Source organism: Barbus barbus (genome assembly GCF_936440315.1).
Source record: "Barbus barbus genome assembly, chromosome: 10".
Classification (NCBI taxonomy): Eukaryota; Metazoa; Chordata; class Actinopteri; order Cypriniformes; family Cyprinidae; genus Barbus; species Barbus barbus.
The window spans coordinates 2,064,975-2,086,711 of record NC_136738.1 but is presented as its reverse complement, the minus strand read 5'-3'; the positions used below and the strand labels follow the sequence as shown (position 1 = coordinate 2,086,711).

Below are 21,737 nucleotides of genomic sequence, written 5' to 3'. Positions count from 1 at the left end.
CAATATTTGTCAGCACCAGGTAAATGTGTATTTCCTTCTGCCACTTTAATGGGAGCAGGTGGGCTGGTGAAGTGACTTGTCACCAATTTTCACTTGTGCTGCATGATTATGAATGTTTACTGCTGGTCCAGACACCCAAATAAACAGTGGCTGATACAATGGCGTTGACAGATACACCTCACACCACAGCCATTGTTTGACACCATCTGCTGAACACCATAAAGAGACACATTGCACAAGATGTGGGAGAATTCAAAGACAATGCATAGAGTTTGTACTTGAAGAGGAAGACAGATGCTGTAATTTAAAATAGCTTTACAGATTGCTCCCACGTTCCCATAAAGTGTGTCCTGGAGGGTAAACAACCCCATGTGTGAGAAGAGCAAGTCTCTTTGGCTTTTAAAGGCATTCTTGTGAAAACCAAGCCTAATGCTGTTAGGCAATAATGCAGTCATTACCCCGCTGAGCTGAGTAAGCAAACACACATACCTCCTGTGTTACCTTGACGCACACAAACACACACACACACACACACACACACACACACACATTCAGTCTGAACAGGGAACACTTATGTTTTCATGGGTTAAGATGTTCGTCACTTAGTTTAATTAGTGACTGATTGTTTTTATACATAATCTAAACTATGAGTAGATGTACATGCATGATAGTACTCACTACATACATAGGAATATTCCAATATTAACCAGAATATAGTCATGTTCCAATTACAAATATGTAAATGTAAATACATACCTGACTGCCATTATCAGATTAAGCAAATATTCCAGATTCCAGAACCCTGAAGACAGCTGTCATCTGTATTAATCAGAATTTAGGGTTGTGTAAAGACCTTATTCTGGATATCCACTTTAACCGAACATGTATCTGCAAATGAAGGTAATTCTGTGTGACATAAAATAATCGGTATGTCTTTGTTTATTTGGATTTACTGAAGTACATTTAGCAGTACTCACTACAGAAAACCTAAAATTTTCTGAAGTGTGAACTGAATGCATTGTTTTCAGACACTTGTTTGCATGTTAATTGTAATTAAATGAACAGTAATTGTAGTTTAACCCTTGTGCATCAATAAAAAAAGTTACACTTAGGTCCATAGTGGACAAAAATGTCCATGTCAAAAAAACTGGAAGCTTGGGAGCACAGACTTAAATTTGGTCTCATTTTAAAGAAGACCCATGGCAGATTATTGTTGAAGTAAAAAAACGTTTAAAAAGTGAAACCAAAAAAAAAAAAAAAAGTTATACAGGTTTAAGTTTATGAAAATGATTTATGAACAATATTTTATATTTTATTTTATGAATATTTTATATATGAAACATGTTGAACTGTAAACCTGCTAGAAAATCAAAGCCATAAATCTAAACAAATTTGAGGTTGGTATCTCAAAAAATTAGCTTTCAGTAAAATTTTGTTTGGGCGCAGTACCACATTTTCCCTATTAGATGCCAGCAAAACTCCGCTGGTGCACACAGTGCTTGGATTTGTGATTTACAGTAGAGTTTCTCTCTCTCAAGAACACACATGTACACACACACACACAATGTTTTTAATGACACACATACAAACCACAGTCTGACATCTATACCAACACACCTACACAATTATAGCTGCATTGTTTTCCAATTGGCTTTATAACATGCAGAAGCAGAAAACAGGAATAAAGTGAGTATTTGCTTTATAGACCCTTTATAGACCAAACCTGAAAAAATGGCACCATCTAGTAAAAAATAGTAAAAAATAATAATTTTGAAGCCTTGCCAACTGAATGAAAGCCTGTTAACAAAAATTGCATAATTTTACAGTTAAACGGTTTCAATGAGGACATTTTTGTCCAAAAGTTGCTGAGTGTTTCACTTTTTTGTACCTAGTGTAAAATTGATTTATTAAAGGAAATGAGGGTGGAATATTAAAATTCCAATAAATATACACACCTGAGCCAACATTTATGCAGTTAGCATTAACACAGGCAAAATTATAAATTATAAAATAAAATGGACAAAAATGTCCATAAGGGTGCACGAGGGTTAAATTTATATTAAAAGATATGAGCTGCTGTTAAAACCGCACAAAGGGGGAAATGGGGGAATATTCTGGGATGTTTATGTTTCTTTTTGTTGCAGTTATTATTATTATTATTAGCTTTTTTCTCTCCTGTAAATAGAAATGCCTATAAATAAAGTATTCAAAAATAGGTATGAGCTGATGTTTGGAGCGCATTTTGACCCACTTAAGTTTCATAATTACTTTTATTGTTTATGAAGTATGGTTAAAGTGCAGAATATACTGACAAGCGTTTATGGTGAACTAAAATATGCTTTAATGTCATTTTTATTGAAATGTGTACGTCATGTATTTAAATATGTGTAATTACACATTTGTAATGATGAAGTTGCATCAATGTAATATCAAATAAGAAACAGTGATTGAATTTTCAGCATAATTATGACACGTATCACACACATCTTCTAAATGATCAATAATCTATATCTGAACTTTGTTGGGTGTTAAGGCTGCCATATTTGCAGCATTTAGTTTAGGAAGGTGATACTGGGACTGTTATGCTCTCTGTAGGGAAAGCATCCCTCAGGCACTAACTAAACCAGCCAACCAGCACTCACCTCCCTTCACTTGCATCTACATAAACTTATTATTTATTAATACTATTAGTGCAAATGATAGACTGGGACAGGCTGAGATCACATTCTCTGTGTGTCATTGTAGCTCTGATTGTCTAAGCAGTGTTGGTTAATGAGTAGAGCATACAGTAAATGAGTCAGTCTCTGAGGTGAGATGATTTGGCTGTGAGTCAGGTCTTCTCTCTGTTAGGATAGAGAAATACATTTCCTGTAAAGGGGTACATGGTAATCCTAGTAATTAGGATGGCTTTGGATTAATACAATTGATGCCGGGTTTGTAACTTTATTATTGTGGCCTAAATAACTGAACTATGGTCTTTTGTATTTTTTATACCTGGGTCAAAATGTGTGCTTTTGCGTCCAAACAAACTTCAGCCTCAATAATTATATTCTGGGAAGAAAAAAAAGAGAGAAAAAAACAGAAGCAGATAATCCATTTATGCTTTGGGAATAAACCAAAATCCTCTCTCACAGGGGAGGTAGGTTTCCAAATATTGAGAGAGATTTGCCTTGAAGATTACAGGAAGTGTTTCAATGAATATCTGTAAGCACTTTGAACATTGATGACATTTTTGAGACAAATCAACATCTAACTAAGGGGCCATAGTATTTTGATTCATGGTCTTTCTTTATTGATCCTTGTTTCTTTTGCTCAGTTTGTGTCCATACATGCACACAAAGCACTCCTTTAATTACTCACTATTTATAATGTGTCACAGCTGTATTTCCAGGGCTTTTCTGAGTCAGAGCTCTCCTGAATGTTCAGACAGGCCATGGTGACATGCTTCAGATGGGACTCCACCTGTTTTGCTTGTGAAAACAGTAAACTCATCTTATTCTTAGGAAGAGATATATTCCTGCTATTTGATTTGGCTTGAGAATACACAATGACTGTTTTTTGTAATAAACTGATCATTAAAAATGTAGATGTTATACATCTAGTTAGTATAATGAATTACAGTTTTGTTGTTTACAGATTAGCACGACTATTTCCTTTTTAAGGAAAACAAGCAATTTCAAATTGTGAAATGTAAGCTCTGATTAATTATTCCAGTCTATGTTCTTTACAACATAAACCAAATATTTCCCAGAGAGAATCATGTCAGTGACCACCAGCAGTCTTGGGAATCTTACAATCAGCAACCGCCTGACCAGACAAACTCCTCCAGATTTCTCAACAGTGAACATTTTTGTCATTTTAGTGACCAAAGTTAATAGGGCCTGATGAATCATAGTACATATATCTTCACCATGTGGCATCAGTTTTACACACGGCATGTGCCATGGATCGTGTTACACTGCATTAACACATCGATAAATGTCTCTAAATTCCTCCCATTGACTATTTAAGGTCATCCTTCATGTGACTCATAAACACAACATGCAACAGTTTTGCATGTTGAAAATTTTTGTGTCTACTATATATTGTCTATTTTGTGTTACTATATTCCATAATGAGTCCCTCCAGAGGCTTCCGGAGAAGAGTTATTTTTTTCTTCTTCGATCATTGTGTTCCTAGAAATAGACCTTTATATAGCTGAACAAAGCTTTATCCCAACTAACAGTACAATCTAGTAAGGTTCTTTAAAAATTATCTTCATCTTTAACAATGTTTCAAAACAATAGCACAAAAATGTTATTAATACATCTTTCATGGAAGGTTTTTTCTTTTCTGAAATGTTTTGGTTCGAAGCTCATCAAATGTTACTTGTTTCAGAGAACATCCAGAAATAATGCTTTCATAACTTAATGGGAACATTAGCGAAACGTTCTTAGAATATCTTTCTGTTCGGTGCTATCCTGAGCGAACAGTAACAGTATACTCTTCTAAACTGTCAGACGGTCGATAACTTTTAGATTTAGAATATAGAAAATAGGAGATCAGCTTGCTTTGTAATACTGTTATGCTGGGCTTTAAAATGAAAATAAATGAGATTTGTGTCTGTGTACATTTATGGAACATTGAAGTGCTTTGTGTGGTCGATGTGCCTCTTTTTATAGAGTATGTTGGCTGCAGGGTAGCATCATGTTACAACAAACATTAGTGATGGCCTCGCAAGACTATTGAACACAAGTTCCCTGACATTCATAAATGAACAGAACTCAAAGTATGTTGACCTTTTCAGGCCTGTTCTGGAACTGCTTGGTCCACAGCAGGATTCCTCCTTATCTTCCAACACAGTTAACTGTGAGGTCATTTAAAGCCCCCCTCTGTTGCCCCCCATGATCTTCTGCATTCCACACCTTTGTATGTTTCTCATTCACTGCAGGATGATGGTTCCACAAACAAACCTGCCCCCTTCTAAACTCCTCGCTCTTTGGCCTTTCCACCCTGATTATATTATTAAGTATAGGCCAATAGCACAACAGCTCTGTTCCAAAATTTTGTGAGTGGCTTTGTTTCCTACCACCTACATACTGTCTTCTAAGGCAGCATCCTAACCATCAGGGAACCTCGCAAGTGACTGATTTGGACACAGTTTAACAAATCAGAAAATCGCACATTGTGCATGAGACCGCACTGATTTCAGTAGAGTTTGGCATTGCAATGTTTTTGAACAACTTTTCAACTTTTGATTTCATTTCCATGTTACGACCCCGTTTAGGGACCAACATAAGAAAGCCGTTCTAAAGGCAACAAATACCACAGTGGCCAGGGCAAAGAGTTAACTGGTGAGCTAACTAATTTAAACTGCAACTTACTGAAGGGTAAAGAAAACTTCCTATCTCCCAAAGAAGAAATCAAACACAGCAAAAGTCTTCCGGGTCAGCTCACTTAACTATGCTTTCTATGTACTCTGTGGTAACTAAATAAGTAATCACTCACCATCCTAAACAAAAGGGAATAAGGAAAAACAAGACCAAAATCAAACACAAAAACAGCGTTCCCAGGCCATTGAAGTGCCACCAGCAGCTCTTAAATAGGCAGAGGCAGAGGTGTTTTTAATAGTCTCCGCCCCCATCCAATTAGCAGCTGCAGTCAGGAAAGAAAACAAAAAGGAGAAAGAGCAGGGGCTCGTAACATTCCAGCAAAACTTTAGTACTGTAGTAATTAAATTAAAACTTAGTTATCACCACAGCTCTATTTTGCTTGTCAGAAAGCTTGTTAGAAATCAGGACCATTGTGCACAAGCGCTGCCTGATAATGTCTTGCCTGATAGGGCAGCAAGAAAATAAGTCAGCTGCTGAAGCCTTAGAACTCTAGTAAGCATAAAAAAATATTAACTGAAAGTCATAGCGTTTTATGTCACTTATTAAAGCACTGCAGGGCACACACTATAGCCGCCAAGGTTGTATTGTTAAAACTGCTTTAATATCAGGTTGTTTTTCTACCAAAATTGATGGGGGAACTTATTTTTAAGGAATTTTGGATTTTTGAGTCATCAAGTGTGTCATTTATGTCAGGAGTAAAGGCACTGGTCACAATAATGCAAAAGCATGTTCAGAAAAAAATCACCCTGAGCCAGTCACAGCAGTTCTGTTGTTTGAGAGAGGGGTTGTGTGCCCTCTCTAATATGATTTTATGTTCGATGCGACAGTATGTGCTTATCTAATGTTTCATTGATTGTGACATTAGCTCAATACATGTGCTGTTGATCAGCTGCTGCATCAAGGCATTAGTGCCATTCTGTTTTTACATAATCACCACAAGCCTGATCATGTGATAATGCAGTGGTTGCACCACAACTGAGAGTCATTAGAAAGATTCTTTATCTAACACGCTCTCCATCATACATCCCCATTAACTGAGATCTGATGCTTTCAGCCAAGGGTTAATTGACCTTGCCTCAGGCCTGATTGAGGGTCAGACTGTTACAAAGACTGCCATTAATCCACAAGAAATCACTGTCAAAATACGGAGCATAATACATTTCTGTGTTTGCAGATGCTGTGTCTACAATTTTGGCAGCAAGTAAACTTACTCAGGGTCAGGGGACTGAAACAAACTCTCAGACAGACAGACTGTGTGCCAAACAAGCTTTCAGACAAACAGAATGGACTTCAGAACTGAGTATTTGTATGGTATGCCAGAGCAGAACAGCTGATGTAAAATCAGAGCGCAAACTGTGGATGTGGCAAAAGCCCTACAAGAGAACGAGAGCTGTGAACTATAAGCAGTTTTTATTTTTTAATATCTGAAGTATACTCTACACTAATTATATTGACTGTGAATACTGTGTGTGTGTGTGTGTGTGTGTATATCAGAGAGAAGACACACTGTTGTCTACTGACACACAGAAGGGCTATTCAGGCATTGTAGTGGATCTTCTGACAGTTCAACTAGTGGCTTTGTTCTGTTTTTCTCACAGAGATGGTATGTTAGATCAGGAGCATCATACCTACTTTTTTTTCTTTTCTTTTTGAGGCCATCTCAGTTGCAATCCTTGTTTATTTTATTCCCCTATGCCAGGGGTTTTCAAATGTTTTCATGCCCAGAACAGGTTCCTAAATATGATGACCTTACTAAATAAATACATTTTATTTATATAAATTTTAATGTATAAAGAGTCAAGACCAACTGACCAACCATGTGAGAAAAATATAAAGCATGATATTATTAAGGCAACATTTAAAAATAAATAAATAACTGATTGAAAGAAAATTATTAAAATATTATCTGGAATATATTTATTAAAAGTGTATATTTTCTACTGATGATTAGAATAAAGTTAGAACCTATAAACACTGATTTTGTGTGACTTCTGTAATGTGCTGAATCTGAAACCTGAGAATCATAATAATGCTGAATGAAACAGTAATAATATCAAATATGTATTAAAAATCGTTGGTTTTTATTTATTTATTTTTTGTCTTCCACAGGAGTTTGGAGTAATGTTTTAGGCAAAACATTTTTTATCAATATGCAATTATTACATCATCGAATACTTATGAAATATATACATATATATGATAATTCAATAATTGCGTATTGATAAAAATGTTGTTTGAATAAAACACTTTGGCTAAAAAAGTGTGTCATTTTCCACAGATCATTTGTTTTTAACAGAAAATAGTCATCAACTGTCACTCCAAACTCATTAAATTAGATTGAAAGGGAAAAAAATCAAAATAACTATTTTTACCACATTTCTGATATCATTACTGTTTCATCGAGCATTTTTATTGTTTTAATTTCAAATTAAAAAATCAGAGGGGGATCCAAGGTATCATTTTCACAAGACAACACAGCATACATGATGCAAAAAGTGTTCACATACTGTACTGACACACTCTCACCTAAACACACGCTCTTCTGAAAGCTGAATATGAAATGATAAAATGACTGGTTAATGAAGATATTCTCCAGAGGGCTATGGGGGCTACAGAAACACTGCCAGGTTGTCTCAGTCTGTTCCCCTCCCCCATTTCCTCATGGGCCGCTCTGATTAGCCAGTGGCAGCCACCCCACTGCCTGCCTTTGTCTGAGCTCTTTGTCTGACCTCAGGTATTGCACAAGACTTTATCTATTTGGTGACCTGAAATTTCTATAATGCAACTCAGCAAGCGCACCACACAACTGAACCAGGCTAGGTTATGAAATGGTGAGAGACTAATTACAAATCCACTTTCTTTTGTGTTTGCTGAAATGGATGGGGGTTGGTGCACCACTTTAACACAACACCAGCCCATCCAATCAGACAATGTACAGCATCCTTAAATACTGATAGTGTCATAATAACCCACTTGAGTTTAAACTGATCATTCTGATTTTCTTTTCATTTGTGATCTGAATAACTAAAGAAACAGCACTTGTTATAAATTATTTCCAGGAGTATCTTAGCATAAAGCAATACAACAGAATCGCACCGATGAGCAGCTTAGCATGAAATTGTCATTTAACAGATCTCCTTCTGTTGGGATCTGTCACCGGCACCTGATGCCGTTCTCTTACCAGCCACATGCCTCAGTCTAAAGCAAACACAAAGTCTGTTTGCATTGATGTTAGAGAGATCTGAAATCTGCATAGAATAAAGTCTGATTGTCTGGACAGAGCTAGATATAAATCTAGGTAATGAGCTTCATTGCATACGCAAGTAATCAGTTTGACTGGAATTAAAGCATAAGAACCTGTTAGGTTAAACCTGGCTCAGAAATACAAGAGAATGCAATGAAAAACAGGTCAGGACTGCAGACAGATCCTGTTCTCCACACATGACAGTGGCTGAGCTCTTCTTAAAGGCGTAATTCACCCAAACTTTAACTCACCCTTAGAGCATCCAAGATATAAATGAGTTTGTTTCTTCATCAGATTTGGAGAAATTTAGCATTACATCACTTGCTCACCAATGGATGCTCTGCAGTGAATGGGTGCCGTCAGAATGAGAGTCCAAACAGCTGATAAAAACATCACAATAATCCACAACACGGCTCCAGTCCATCAATTAACATCTTGTGAAGTAAAAAGCTGCATGTTTGCAATAAACAAATCCATCATTAAGGCATTTTAACTTAAAATCGCCCAAAATACAAGCCCGTAGTCTATCTATAATAACGCATCTTCTAGCGGAAAAAGTCCATCCCCTGTTGTGCATACAAACATTCAGCTTTTCAGTTCACAAGACGTTAATTAATGGACTGGAGTTATGTTGATTACTTGTGGATTATTATGACATTTCTAAAAGCTGTTTGGACTCTCATTCTGACGGCACCCATTCACTGCAAAGGATCCATTGGTGAACAAGCAATGTAATGCTAAATTTCTCCAAATCTGTTCATTTGAATCCGGTGAGTACATTTTTAACAACAAGTTTTAATTTTGGGCTAACTTAATAACTGATAAATGCACAATTTTGTATTACACCTATTTTGAGAGTCAACTCCAGTATGCAGCTCTTTTGATTATACAGCATTTGCTTATGCAGGCAAGTCTGTCATTACAGACTGAGCTAAATATTCTGTATCGACTTTGATCAGAAGCAGTGGAAAGTTTTGGAACAAGACATATCTGTTAAATGTCTTACAATTTTCGCTCTTTCTTTTTATAAGTACATAAAGATGATGGCTGTCACAGTTGTTTAGAAATAAAACTGATTAAGCCTGCATGCTATAAATTGTATTCACTTTAAAACTCACAATTGCACTGCATCTTTTAGGCTTCTACATCATTCACAAACCACTCAACCAGAGATTAATGTCCTACGGAGTGCTTTCATGACAAAGTGCTATGAATATAAAGCTATGGATCAGACATAATAGAGTTTGGGAGAGGACATTATTTTATCCCCAGAAGAACCTCTTGACTCCATTTCTATTGATTCTTATCTAACCAAATCTAATTTTATATCTTAAAAATTTATAGGACATACATTTTCAAGGAGAGCTGCAGTTAAATTTGGGTTAAAATCAAAGTACTTTTGAGTTCAGACTTCTCGGTTGGGGGTCATTTTACAGTCATTTTAAGGCCGTGTCCCAAACTCCCAGAGTAAAAAGGACAGCAAAAGACTATTACGTGCACCATTATTTTGCACACACTATGTGTTATCATTGTTTAAACCTAGTTTTAATATTGCTCTGGCCTTTCTCTGTCCTTCCAGCCCCGGCTGATAGAAAGCTAACCTAAGTGAGAGAGGTCACATAGCACAGTGCCTACAGCAAGAGCAGCTGTAACACATTCATACAGACAGACCTCCCTCAGTCTGTGACTCCTAATAGACATTCATAGGAGCTCACTTGAATATAATTAACCCCATTATAAGGGTCAGCGATAGTGGCTCTAATTATTGATACTGACAGAATGTTTTCATTCTAACATATCATTCATAACATTCCCAAATATTGATTTGATATTATTATTTTCATACACATACATACCTGTATGCATATTTCATAGATAAAGTTGTTAATTAGAATATGTTAATAATTATATTTAAATGCTTTAAAATGATAACCAATATATAGGAACTGGACGTTTAAATTTGGGTGACTTTCCTAAGAGGACAGTGGTAATCCAGGCACTAAGTGGGTCAAAGCCATTCCAGATTTGTCCCAAAATAGAATTCCCTGGATAACTAGTTTTTTCTCTCTATTGGAATGCTCAGAAAAACCACAATTCATTGTGTCATGAGTAACGGGCTCCTTAAAACAAAGTTGAATTTTCACCATAAAATTATTAATATAGGCCTAATTATAATATGTCTAAATAAGTTTGGACAGTTTCTGAGGACAACTGCAAAATCTCTATTCTGCCTTAAGATTTTAAATATATTTTTTCCAGGCTTCAGAATGAAGTAAATAGCCTAAAGCAGTTAAAATCGCCTTTTTGCTTTTACAGTTAGGCTATATGAAGCTTTACAGTATTGATCAAAGAATGAAAAAAGAGCTTGTGGCCAGACCACTTCATTTTATGTATAGTAACTCTAGCTCGGAGTGCTGTTCTGTGCAGCTCTAGTGCTCTCACACGGGTGTGTCTAGTGGGCGGGGCGTCGCTGCCAAGCCCCGCCTCCAGCAGTCATACCCAAATGAGCCGGTGGCCTCTGTGTTTCTCTACACAAAGATACAGAAGCGCACGCCGCGCGAGACGAGACGGACCGCTGCAGGGATAAACACGAGCTTCTTCTAATACACACAAGAGACATCCAGCCCTCCGAATCAGTTTGTCAAGAGTGTCTGAAGAAAACTCTAAGCTTATTCAGAGGAATTACTGTCTGGCCGGTGCGATGGGAACTTCAGCTGTATGTTAAACGCGTGAATGAAGAGCATCTCTACAGAACACGGAGTCAGTGGTACCCTGAGCACCAAACACCGGACAGGACCTTAATACAGATGGATACCTTCTTTGTTGAGGTAGGTGGAAAACTTGAACACTTCACTCACTGGAACCATCTTTCCCTGTTTCCTTTGTGATGGTGCTGCCTTTAAAAGGATATATATATATATATATATATGCACAGAATGAAAAATGAAAAGTATATAAGTTGTGTACATTGTTGTTGTACACTCCACTTTCTTTTCGCTGAATCGGGTAACTATAAAAACATCTATAAAGTGTAAACAGTTTCATTATTAGGTGATAAATCTGTTAGGACCCTCTGTCACTTCAGGTGAGAAAAAAATGGGGAGTCCCTCTCACATTCATTACCAGTTCAAAGGTTATTTAACACCAGATCACTGCCTTTGAAGATCACTAGTGCTTGCAGAAAAGCAGTGAAGACCCCCAGGATGTGTTTCATGTTTCCCTCTGTCTGCTTTGCTCTTCAGACTCTGTGAGCATGAGAACAAACCTGCTGGCAATGAAAGCTCAGACCTCACACACGACGCACTGACCCACTACAGCAGTATTAAATAGATACTTATATAGCGTTTGGATAGCCGTTTAAACCCCCTTCCAATATTTCAGACCACCAGAGAGTAGGTGTAGAGTTGGTAGACAAAATAAATACATTTAAAAATCCCATACCCTATAGTAAACAGGTTTAACCAGTTACTTTTTGCAATGCATGTGTTATTCTCTCTTAACTTTGGTGGTCTAAAGAGTCTAATTAAAGAATACTTCTTTGTACCTCAACTGTTAATGCAACCGTTTTACTTTATCATGCAGAGTCACATATTGTGAGATATGAAGTCACAAAGTCAGGCTTTCATAGCAGAGCATTGGAGGACAACAGCAGGCAGAGTGAAGAGTAATTCATGGGAAGAGTAATTAAACATCTGTTTGGGATGGAGGACAGAAAGGGTCTGAGACACGTCTAAGATTAAGAGTTTGGATCCTCATGCATGGATCCAGCCGGAATGATGAGGCTTAGAAGCAGCAACGCAAACATTCCATGATTATTTATAGACATGGTCTGCTGTCAGGAGGAAGTTCCCATTCATTGGCCCATGCAGCGGCCAGTGTGGCTTTAATTAAAGATTTTAATTCAGATCTACATCAGAATTATTGAGGCATGAGTTAAAAGTATGGAATTATTAAAACAATGTGTCTGATAATCAGGATGGATTTTTCTGAGCTTTGACCTTAAGATTCTTCACTTTGTGAAGTGACATACTGCCAAGTATGGTGACCCATACTTGGAATTCGTGCTCTGCATTTAACCCATCCAACGTGCACACACACAGCAGTGAACACACACACACCGTGAACACACACCCGGAGCAGTGGGCAGCCATTTATGCTGCGGCGCCCGGGGAGCAGTTGGGGGTTCGGTGTCTTGCTCAAGGGCACCTCAGTCGTGGTATTGAGGGTGGAGAGAGCGCTGGACATTCACTCCCCCCACCTACAAGCCCTGCCGGCCCGAGACTCGAACCTGCAACCTTTGGATTACGAGTCCGACTCTCTAACCATTAGGCCACGACTTCCCCCTTTTTTTTTTTAAATAGTGAAGTGAATTTGCTTGTATGATTTGTAATTCAGGGTTAAGCTAACATTCCCACTGTTATGTTTCACTGATATGTCAAAGCATAGCGTTCCTTCCCATCTGAATCCATGCTTGGGACAAGGCGTAATGATATTGCCAAATCCCTAGCTTCCCCTCCAAGCAGTGTTCTCCCTCAGACAAGCCCTCATCCTTCCTCTGCAGCTGCTGAGTCGCTATTGAATACTCAGAGTGTGTCATTTAGATCATACTGCTGGAGCTTACCTGTCCAGGCCTACTGATCCTTATGACTAAGTTTGTTTGCGCCTAGACTGACTAGTGGGTTTGTCCACCCATGGAGAGATTTATGAAGCATGGGCTTTCCGTTCCGCTCAGCACTCCCACCTGTGATAGTCTCATCAGGGCTTTAAAGTGAAAGTTAACCCTGTGTTCGCCTAGAATTGTATATATAGGGTGTTTTAGAAACATAAATTAGAAACAGTCATTAAAAATGGGTAATTTAACTGCTGGTGAACTACCGGCATGTTGTAGCGTATCCATGATATGTGTGGGAAATAGATGCTGGCACAGTCAAAATGTGTAACTGGAGAAGTGCTATATGTTTCAGTCAATGATTTCAGCCCTCGAAAACTATTTCATTAGAAACCATTTCAGCTACATATTTTCAGTTGCCCATATTTCTGTGAAAGTTTGAATTCTGTAAATTTTTTACACCACATTTAAGGAAGTTTTGCCTTTATTGTATTTCAAATTATTTCATATAGTGCCTTGTACCTAAATAATTCATAGGGGCATTGGATAAAAGTCCATTATATGCTTGAAACAAATGTACATACCGCACACTAATCAAACTTGCATCATTATGAAATTTTGGAAGCAATGTTTCGGTCAATTAACCAACCTTTAGGCTTATCATAAATTGACCAAAAAAAAAAATTCAATAATGGAGGTTTGCGTAGTGTGTACAATTCTTTCTTACATAACTAATCGCTAAAAAAACCTAAAATATCCTTGTATTCTCTGTTTTGAAATCCTGTATGAACACCCTCTTCACTGTGAGATAAAGTGCATAATGTTGATGGAAACTGGGCAAACTGCATCCTAAGATGCAACTGGAAATGATGCCATAACTAAACGCAAAATAAAAACGAGGCCCCTTTTTGACATGTTTCTGCATATAGAAATGAAATTGTTTTGAAGTTGAGTCACGCAATTATTGTGCATGGTAATTTACTCAGACACTCATACCCATCCATAGCATGCAGGAATGTTTATGTTTCTCATTCGCATATTTATCTGAGGAATGTAGTTCATTCCTCATACAAGCACATGCGTCCATTCATTAACAGAACCACAAATACATTTCCGGCTCAGTGTTAAAAATACCCACAAAGTCCACTTCAGAGGAGCAACCTAAAAAAGGATCGATGTAGTGATCATGTCGCCTGGAACAACAGCTGCTTTAAAAAAGGAATTCCTACTTTTAAAGTGTCTCTCGAAAGAGTGTCTCACATCCAACACCGGATTCCTTTTCCAGATACATTTCTGTCCTGAGGATCTCAGTCTCTTTAACCCTGACCCGAGATTCCTAGCCATGCCTCCTAGTCGCCCCATAGCTCTTAGATTTGAAGTTCCTCTGGTTTGGGTTTCTCACTGTGGCTTTGACTTCCTCAGGCAACTGCTTATGGTGCTGAGATGTTGATGGCAACTGAAATCGTAGCTTTTCCTCTTTGCTCTGTTGGGTGTACTAGGCAGGAAGAACAAAACAATAAACTCGATTTTTGTGTTCCTGTTCCCTGCCACACCTATTTTGTTTATCAGAACTTGTATGGGTGCATCTCTTCTTAAGGGGAATCCATATATTAAGAGGTGTTTTGGGGTGTTTGCATGTTTATTGTTAATAATAAGGCTGTTCTAAGGTTCCAGGCACCCAGTTGCATCGTTGTAATCTCTTATTATGACTAATCAGTCACAGGATTGACCGTATGTGCTCAGCAAGTGCTTTCGTCATGCTGCAGGTCAGTTTGAAGAATTATGGATTGTCCTCTCACACGTGCAGGAGTTATTTCAGGTCAAACCGGATTGCTAGTTGATCCAGTCTTGAGCAGGAGTGGGGCTATACATGAGTACAGCATCAATCCCACAAGGCCATATTAATCCCTTTCACTGTGGCCTGGACTTTAGCAAGGCTTGCTTATTCTCAGGACTGACTTATTTATTAAAGCTTGTCTGTTATATAGTTTTTGTGTGTGGATATTGACAGGATCCAACTCTTTGTTCCGTTTGTGGGCTTAATTGGTCTTGTGAGGCCAATCTGTTGTTTTATTTTTTGTTCATTATGGAGTTTAAGTACCTTAGCTGTCTAAGCTTGCAAATGTCAAAAAAAGATGTTCTCATCACAGCATGGCGGTTTTGGAGCACTTTTAGAAATGTTTTGCAGTAAACCACAATTTCCATGGCTTAAGCATGACTCAGTAAGAGCATGTCCCTTTTGGTGAGCTTATTTGTTTAAGACATAACAGCAATTTTAAGCTACTAAATATAATAAGTGTTGTTCCTTTTGTTGTGATCAGGCACTAGACTTAATAATACATTCAGTGTTTTTAAAAAGTAATTCATTGTTTTGTACATTGTAACCGCATTTTTTTTTCTCCTAAAAACATTTTTGGAGCAATTTTGACCCAAATTTGCTGTTTTAGCTACACTATTAAAGCTATGGCAATGTACGGGACGGATTCTTTTTAGACACGTCTTTTAAAGGGCGAGCGCGTGTAAATAGCGCTTCCTCTGTCATCTCCTTTGAGGCCTGTGTGTGCACTGCACCCCTTCCCCCTTCATTTCTTAATACTGTACCTCTGCAGTTGTATCTCCATCTGCCGCCGTTCCTGCCCCCTGCTGAGGTACAGCGGCCGTGGACCCTCGCCATCAACACCAAATTGAGCTTATTGTATTGCTTTTGTTTTGCCTAAGGGGCAAATTATGTGGAAGTAGTTGCCAGTTTGTGCCAATATACCATTCAGGTCTTGAGGACTATTGAAGGTTGTCTGGTTGAGAGAATTTTTGGTGGATATTGTTTGTCTTTTTCATTTTTTTGTAGTCACTGTATGTGTGGCACCAGAAGAATGGCTTCATATGAAAATAGTCATTATGCTAATTCCAAAATGTGATCATATAGGGTTAATTTCATTTTAGTCATCTGAGTGTAGACTGTCATTTGTTTTCTGTGTAGTAGTCATTGTTTAATTTTTTTCTGAAGAACAGGGGATACGAGCTACATTTAACAGATTTTCCTTACCTTTATCGAGCACATGAGATCACTTTTGCTTTTTAGACCTGTGAGATTGCATGAAAAAAAAAAGATCTGTTTAAAACAAGTGTTTTCAAGTGAAAAAGATTCATGAGTGTTTCAATGTTTTGGCATAATAGAGCATCTGTACAATTATCACCCACTCGGGGCCAATAAATTAGTCAGGTAGACCCACCTTTTCATAATAGCTGTACCACCCCATCCTTCCTGTCCTTCTGTGACGGTGCAGCATTATTTATGTGCCCCTGTCAGCGGCTGTGGCTCGGGGCACTGAGAGAAGACGGGTGTAGCAGACAGGCTTTAAAGGCTTTGATTAACACAATCAGTTCCTCTGCTGTAATCTGTTCACAAGAGACAGTCCCCGGACTAGACCCCAGAAGGGAGCCGTGGAAGGCCTCATTTTCACTGAGGTCTATACACACGGGTTACCAAAAAACACAAGCGATGCTGGGTATGGTTAATGTTTTTATTACATTTTTATAGATTTTTAATATTTTACAATGATTGCTTAGATATTGTACTCATCTCTTCTTTTTTGACTAAATATTTTCTAAATGTTTTAGGGGTTTATCTCTAAGGAGATTAAGCAGTTGCACAGCTGACATGTAATATCATCCTTCAATTTAAGCTTGTTTAATGTCAAACCTGCTATGACCTCACAATGATTTGTTTCATAATAGTTGGAATATTACTCTGTTAATGCTAGCACACCACCTGTGACCTGACCTGGACTCCTCAGCTCAATGGCTGATATGTTTAAACTAGTTATGAAATATTAATGTTGCTGGTATATGTAGGACTTATCTATTTTCTGTGGTATTTTTGCAGTTAAAGAAATGTGTACGCAATGCATGCATGCTATGCAAATACAAATGTCATTGGTTCTCATGCATCAAGCACTTTTGAGCTTCTGTTGACCATATTTGATGTGCTTTATGTTTATGCATTGATTAGTGTTTATATATGGAAATTATATAGCCTAAAATGAATATGTTCATCATATAGAGTGATTTTGTTAAACTTGGATTACTCGATTCATGTGGATTACTTTCAAAATGTTTTAAAGAAGTGTTTTTGAGGAAAGACATCTCTACATTTTTATTTGGAAGATGAGCAAAAGTCTGAATTTTTATTTTTTAGGTGTTTATCCATTTAATAGAAAGAAATCATAATCCTTGCTTACTTGGAGACCAAGAGTATCTCGAGTAAAAAACCTCAACATGTAATTGTTTATCCAGCCCAGCTGGCGAGTTTCCTATTTTAGCACAAGTTTTGCCCTGTGATTAAAACATCACATCTGTGACATGTTGTGGAATACAGTCATAGGTTAAAAAAACGAGTTCAAGTATCCTGCCATCCCATTAAACTGCAACCGTATTTAAGAGCATTACCCTAATTGAGTCCCTCTGCATTTTTGTGAAACCTATGTTGAATTAACTGTAATTAATTTATTTTTATGTGACTTTAGATGTGTCTGTAAATGGTGTTTAAGTTGGTTATAGTCATCATTAGATGATCAGCAAGTAAGCTGTGTGCATTACTGGATGTGGCAAAGCAGATTTAGCTTGAGGCTTTGGAGCCCCAACCAACTCCTCCATCAGAGAAATACACTTCTCGTTATGTTCTCAGTGGGTAGCACGACCTGTGTGGCACTATCGCTGTTATTTGCTGACGTATAGTTTTCGTTTTTTTTTCAGAACACCAGTAGTTAAGCAATACAGGTGGCAAAAATAAATTATACAGTCGAACAATTTACGAGACTGTTTAATGCTGCATTGAAGTCTTTGTACTTTAGTCAACATTTATTGTTTTTCCGGCTCTCCACATTAGAAGGAATCAGTGCAGTAATCCGACTTCGTTGAAACCTCAACAACAGCTGTTGTACAGTGTGTGAGATGAAATAAGATGCAGTATAGTGGCATCAGGCCCATCAAAGGCTTTTGAGATGCTAATGACTGTGGACAGAACTACATGTCTCTATCATTTCCTCATGGAGATGTTTTGGTACTGGAGAAGCTTCCCTTATGTGCTTTGTCAGATGACGGCTGATCTCTTAAAATGGCCAATTATATCTGAACAGCTCTTCTGTCTTTGTTGAATGCAACAACTGAGAAGATCTGCCACATCAGTAAGAACTCATCCTCCCCTCTCATTTTTTATACGATTGAGGCCATGTGCTACTTGTTTGTGTAATGATTCTGTACCTAGAGCTACTACTATTTATTTTGAGATTGTGAGAAGCCCAAATGATACTTCACTTTTGAAGAATATACCTTATGGGTATACCTTATAGGTTTTTATATCCCTATTTAATACTATTTCAACAAAGGTATTAGTCACCATGAAAATAGCCAAGGAAGCTGGCATGGAGTTGAAACACCAACCAGCCAACCAACATTTACCTGTCTTAAAAAGGGGGTTGCTAACAAACAAGTTGGACTACAGAGGTTGTTGGGGACATTAAATATCACGGCGATCAGGTAAACTCATCAACTCACTAGTCTGCCTTTTACACACTCATTGTGTTTATGCTCTTGCAGAATGTATGCGTTCCCTACAGTGTACACTTAAAAACTGAATTTGATTTTTGTAGCATTAACAGGAAAAACCAATGGAAACTGCCCAGTCTAAAACTAGTTTGAAATTAAATTTAATGTTTTTTTGTCATTCATTGGTTGTTACATTTCCACCAGTCTTTTCAAAAGTCTGTATTGCTTGCTTAGTTGTGGTACCTGTAGCACCAGATGTTACATATTCCCTTTTTTTTGTAATGTTGTCTGCCTCAAATGTGTTCAGATTTAAATACTGGTCTGATTAAAAACATAATCAATGACCAAACTCACACAGGTGAACCTGCGGCTGCAGTCTGAAGAGAAAAATAATTTTGGACATGCAGGCTATAACTTGTAGTTTGAATTCATAGCTTTAAGTCACGTGACCGGCTCGAAGACCTGGAGGGCAAAAATTTTTGCCTTTTGAACAAAATGCAAGTTTTGGCCATTTGTGATCCATATTAAGCACCCGCGGCAACATTTCAATCATTAAACAGTGCGACAAAACGTTGTAAAAACACTTAAAGTGCCTTAATATATTTAAAACAGTAATATTAAAAGAGCAATCACCATATTAATGATGCATAATTTACATAGACAAAACAGATGAGGCCAGAATATGAACGCAATCCGTTTAATGGTTCAGTGTTTTCCTTATAACGGTTTTCTATGGGAAGCCATTTAATGTGAAACTTTGCACATTGTGTTTATATTCTGGCTTCATCTGCTGGCCTGTACAAAATATACATCATCAATGAGGTGTTTCCTGAATTTCGCCTTTTAATATCTGCATTTTACTACATTACTACTTAATGCAAACTGCGTAAAAATAGCTGGCGGTCAGTGGAGCATAGCTTCCTTTTGCCCTCGAGGTGGGTGTTCCTATTAGGGTGTGACATCACGTGAAAACTATCAATAGTTGGTTTTAAAAAATTGGATTTAATAAAAAAATCCATCCAATTTAATATTGCTGCACTCACTGTAAACAAGGCTGTCTACTGTGTGGGAGTATTCATCCACAAGTTTCATTTACTTAGTACAATACAACCTGTCATGACTGTTAATCACCGTCTCCAGGCTATGCTTTATGCAAATCAGTCAAACATCTCAGCTGTAAGGTTAACACCATTAAGTGTCACAATCTCTCAATGCTAATAGTACTCTTTCTGTCTATTGTCTGGTCTGGGGGAAGTCTGGGAAGTGTCCTTCCCCTGGGGCTACGATCTCTCCATTAGCTAATTTCTGATCAGATGTACCTTCCATCATTTATTCATACTGCTGTCAGCCTGGTGACGGAGAGTCAAGGCTGTTTATCTGATCCTTTACAAAACACTTCTCCTTCTCGGACTCTCTCTACTGTCAGTTCAACTGTGAATTTACATGTTCTAAATTCTTAATGTTGTAAATGTATCGCTTGAGGATGACGTAAGGGCGCTTGTTGCAAATCATTCCTGAAATATGTCCCGGAGTTTAAGAATGTTTGAGCTCACCATCAGGAATTTCGGCTGGGACCCTGATTTGAGGTGAGGCAAAGCTCTCTTTGCATGATGTCATGCAGGTCTGGGGAGGTTGAGGTTGACACGGGGTAGGGAGAGCTGTCTTGGTTTCACTTGGAGGCAGCGTGTGACATACAGTAGGCATCCTAAGGTACAGTTTCCCCTCTTGCACTAGATTGGGCTTTTGTTAGTCTTTCGTGTGGTTCAGTTGCTCGTGTCGTGTATTTTAATGGAATCCAGAGTTGGACTATTGAGAAGGTGGTTAGACATGTGCAAAAGTAGTTTTGAATATTACGTTAACTGAATGAATATTTGTAGTCTTCAGGAAGCCAGTAAAACAGTAGAGACATTTATGTATATAAATGTATATAAATATTCAGTATGTATTATATTTATTTGTTACAATAGATTTTAATTTCAAATACATGTTCTTTCAAAGTTTCTATTCACCGAGTAATCCTGAAAAAAGCAGTAGTATTAATCACAACAACTGTTTTTAACAATGATAATAAGAAATACTGAGCAGCAAATCAGCATATTAGAATGATTTCTGACGGATCATGTGACACAGAAGACTGGAGTTTTAGTGGCTGCTGAAAAAACATGGTGACAATAAGAGACTTATTTTAAAAACATTTAAAAATCTTGCTGGCTCCAAACCTTTTATACCTAATAGTGTATTTCATCATTTAAACAACTGAATCTGTTGCAGAAATAAGTGCTTTGATAGCTAGTTATACAAAAAGCTAAAAAATCTTGAAGGAGAAATCAAAATTCCCTTGATCTTTTGACATATAAGTTCAAGTTCAAGTTCAAGTCAGCTTTATTGTCAATTCTTCCACATGTACAGTACATACATACAGAGAATCGAAATTGCATTACTCTCAGACCCTTGGTGCATACAGTTAACATTAAACACGTTCAGATACAGATAAATACAGTTTAAACATATGTACATACAACTATACAATTATACAAATGAGGATATTGTAGAAAAAAATAAGAATTAGATCGATAAAGTGGCATAAGGCGCATGGCAGATAGAGTGCAAAACCAGTTAAATAAACAACACTGTGTAGATATATTTGTAGTGCAAAAGAGCTTATCAGTCTGAGGACATTGTAGAAAATAAAAACAAGAGAGATAGATAAAGTGCATAAGGCACATGGCAGAATAGATGGAGTGCAAACCAGTTGAATGTACAAAAACAAAAACAAAACTGTGCAGATGTTTTGTTTTGTTATGAGTGTAGTGCAAGAAGAGCTTATCAGTCTGTTAAAGTGACAAGTCGAAGAGACTGTTCGGATAGTTTTTGTCAGACTACCCGAAGAGGTAATTTGCAGTCAATGTTGGATGGGTAGTGATCAGCCAATGCTGCACACGTGACAGGTGCCGGTTACAGTTGTTGG

At 37.6% G+C, this 21,737-nt stretch overlaps 1 protein-coding gene across 1 annotated transcript in view; it reads left to right on the top strand.

Annotated features, from left to right (window-relative positions):
* The first annotated feature begins 11,127 nt into the window (after window positions 1-11,127).
* myo10l3 (myosin X, like 3) overlaps window positions 11,128-21,737 on the top strand; it is a 75,080-nt gene continuing 64,470 nt past the window's right edge. Inside the window, exon 1 of the mRNA XM_079427859.1 lies at window positions 11,128-11,444. Within this exon, the coding sequence (XP_079283985.1) occupies window positions 11,424-11,444 (21 nt within the window). The 5' untranslated portion in view covers window positions 11,128-11,423. The remainder of the gene's footprint in view (window positions 11,445-21,737) is intronic.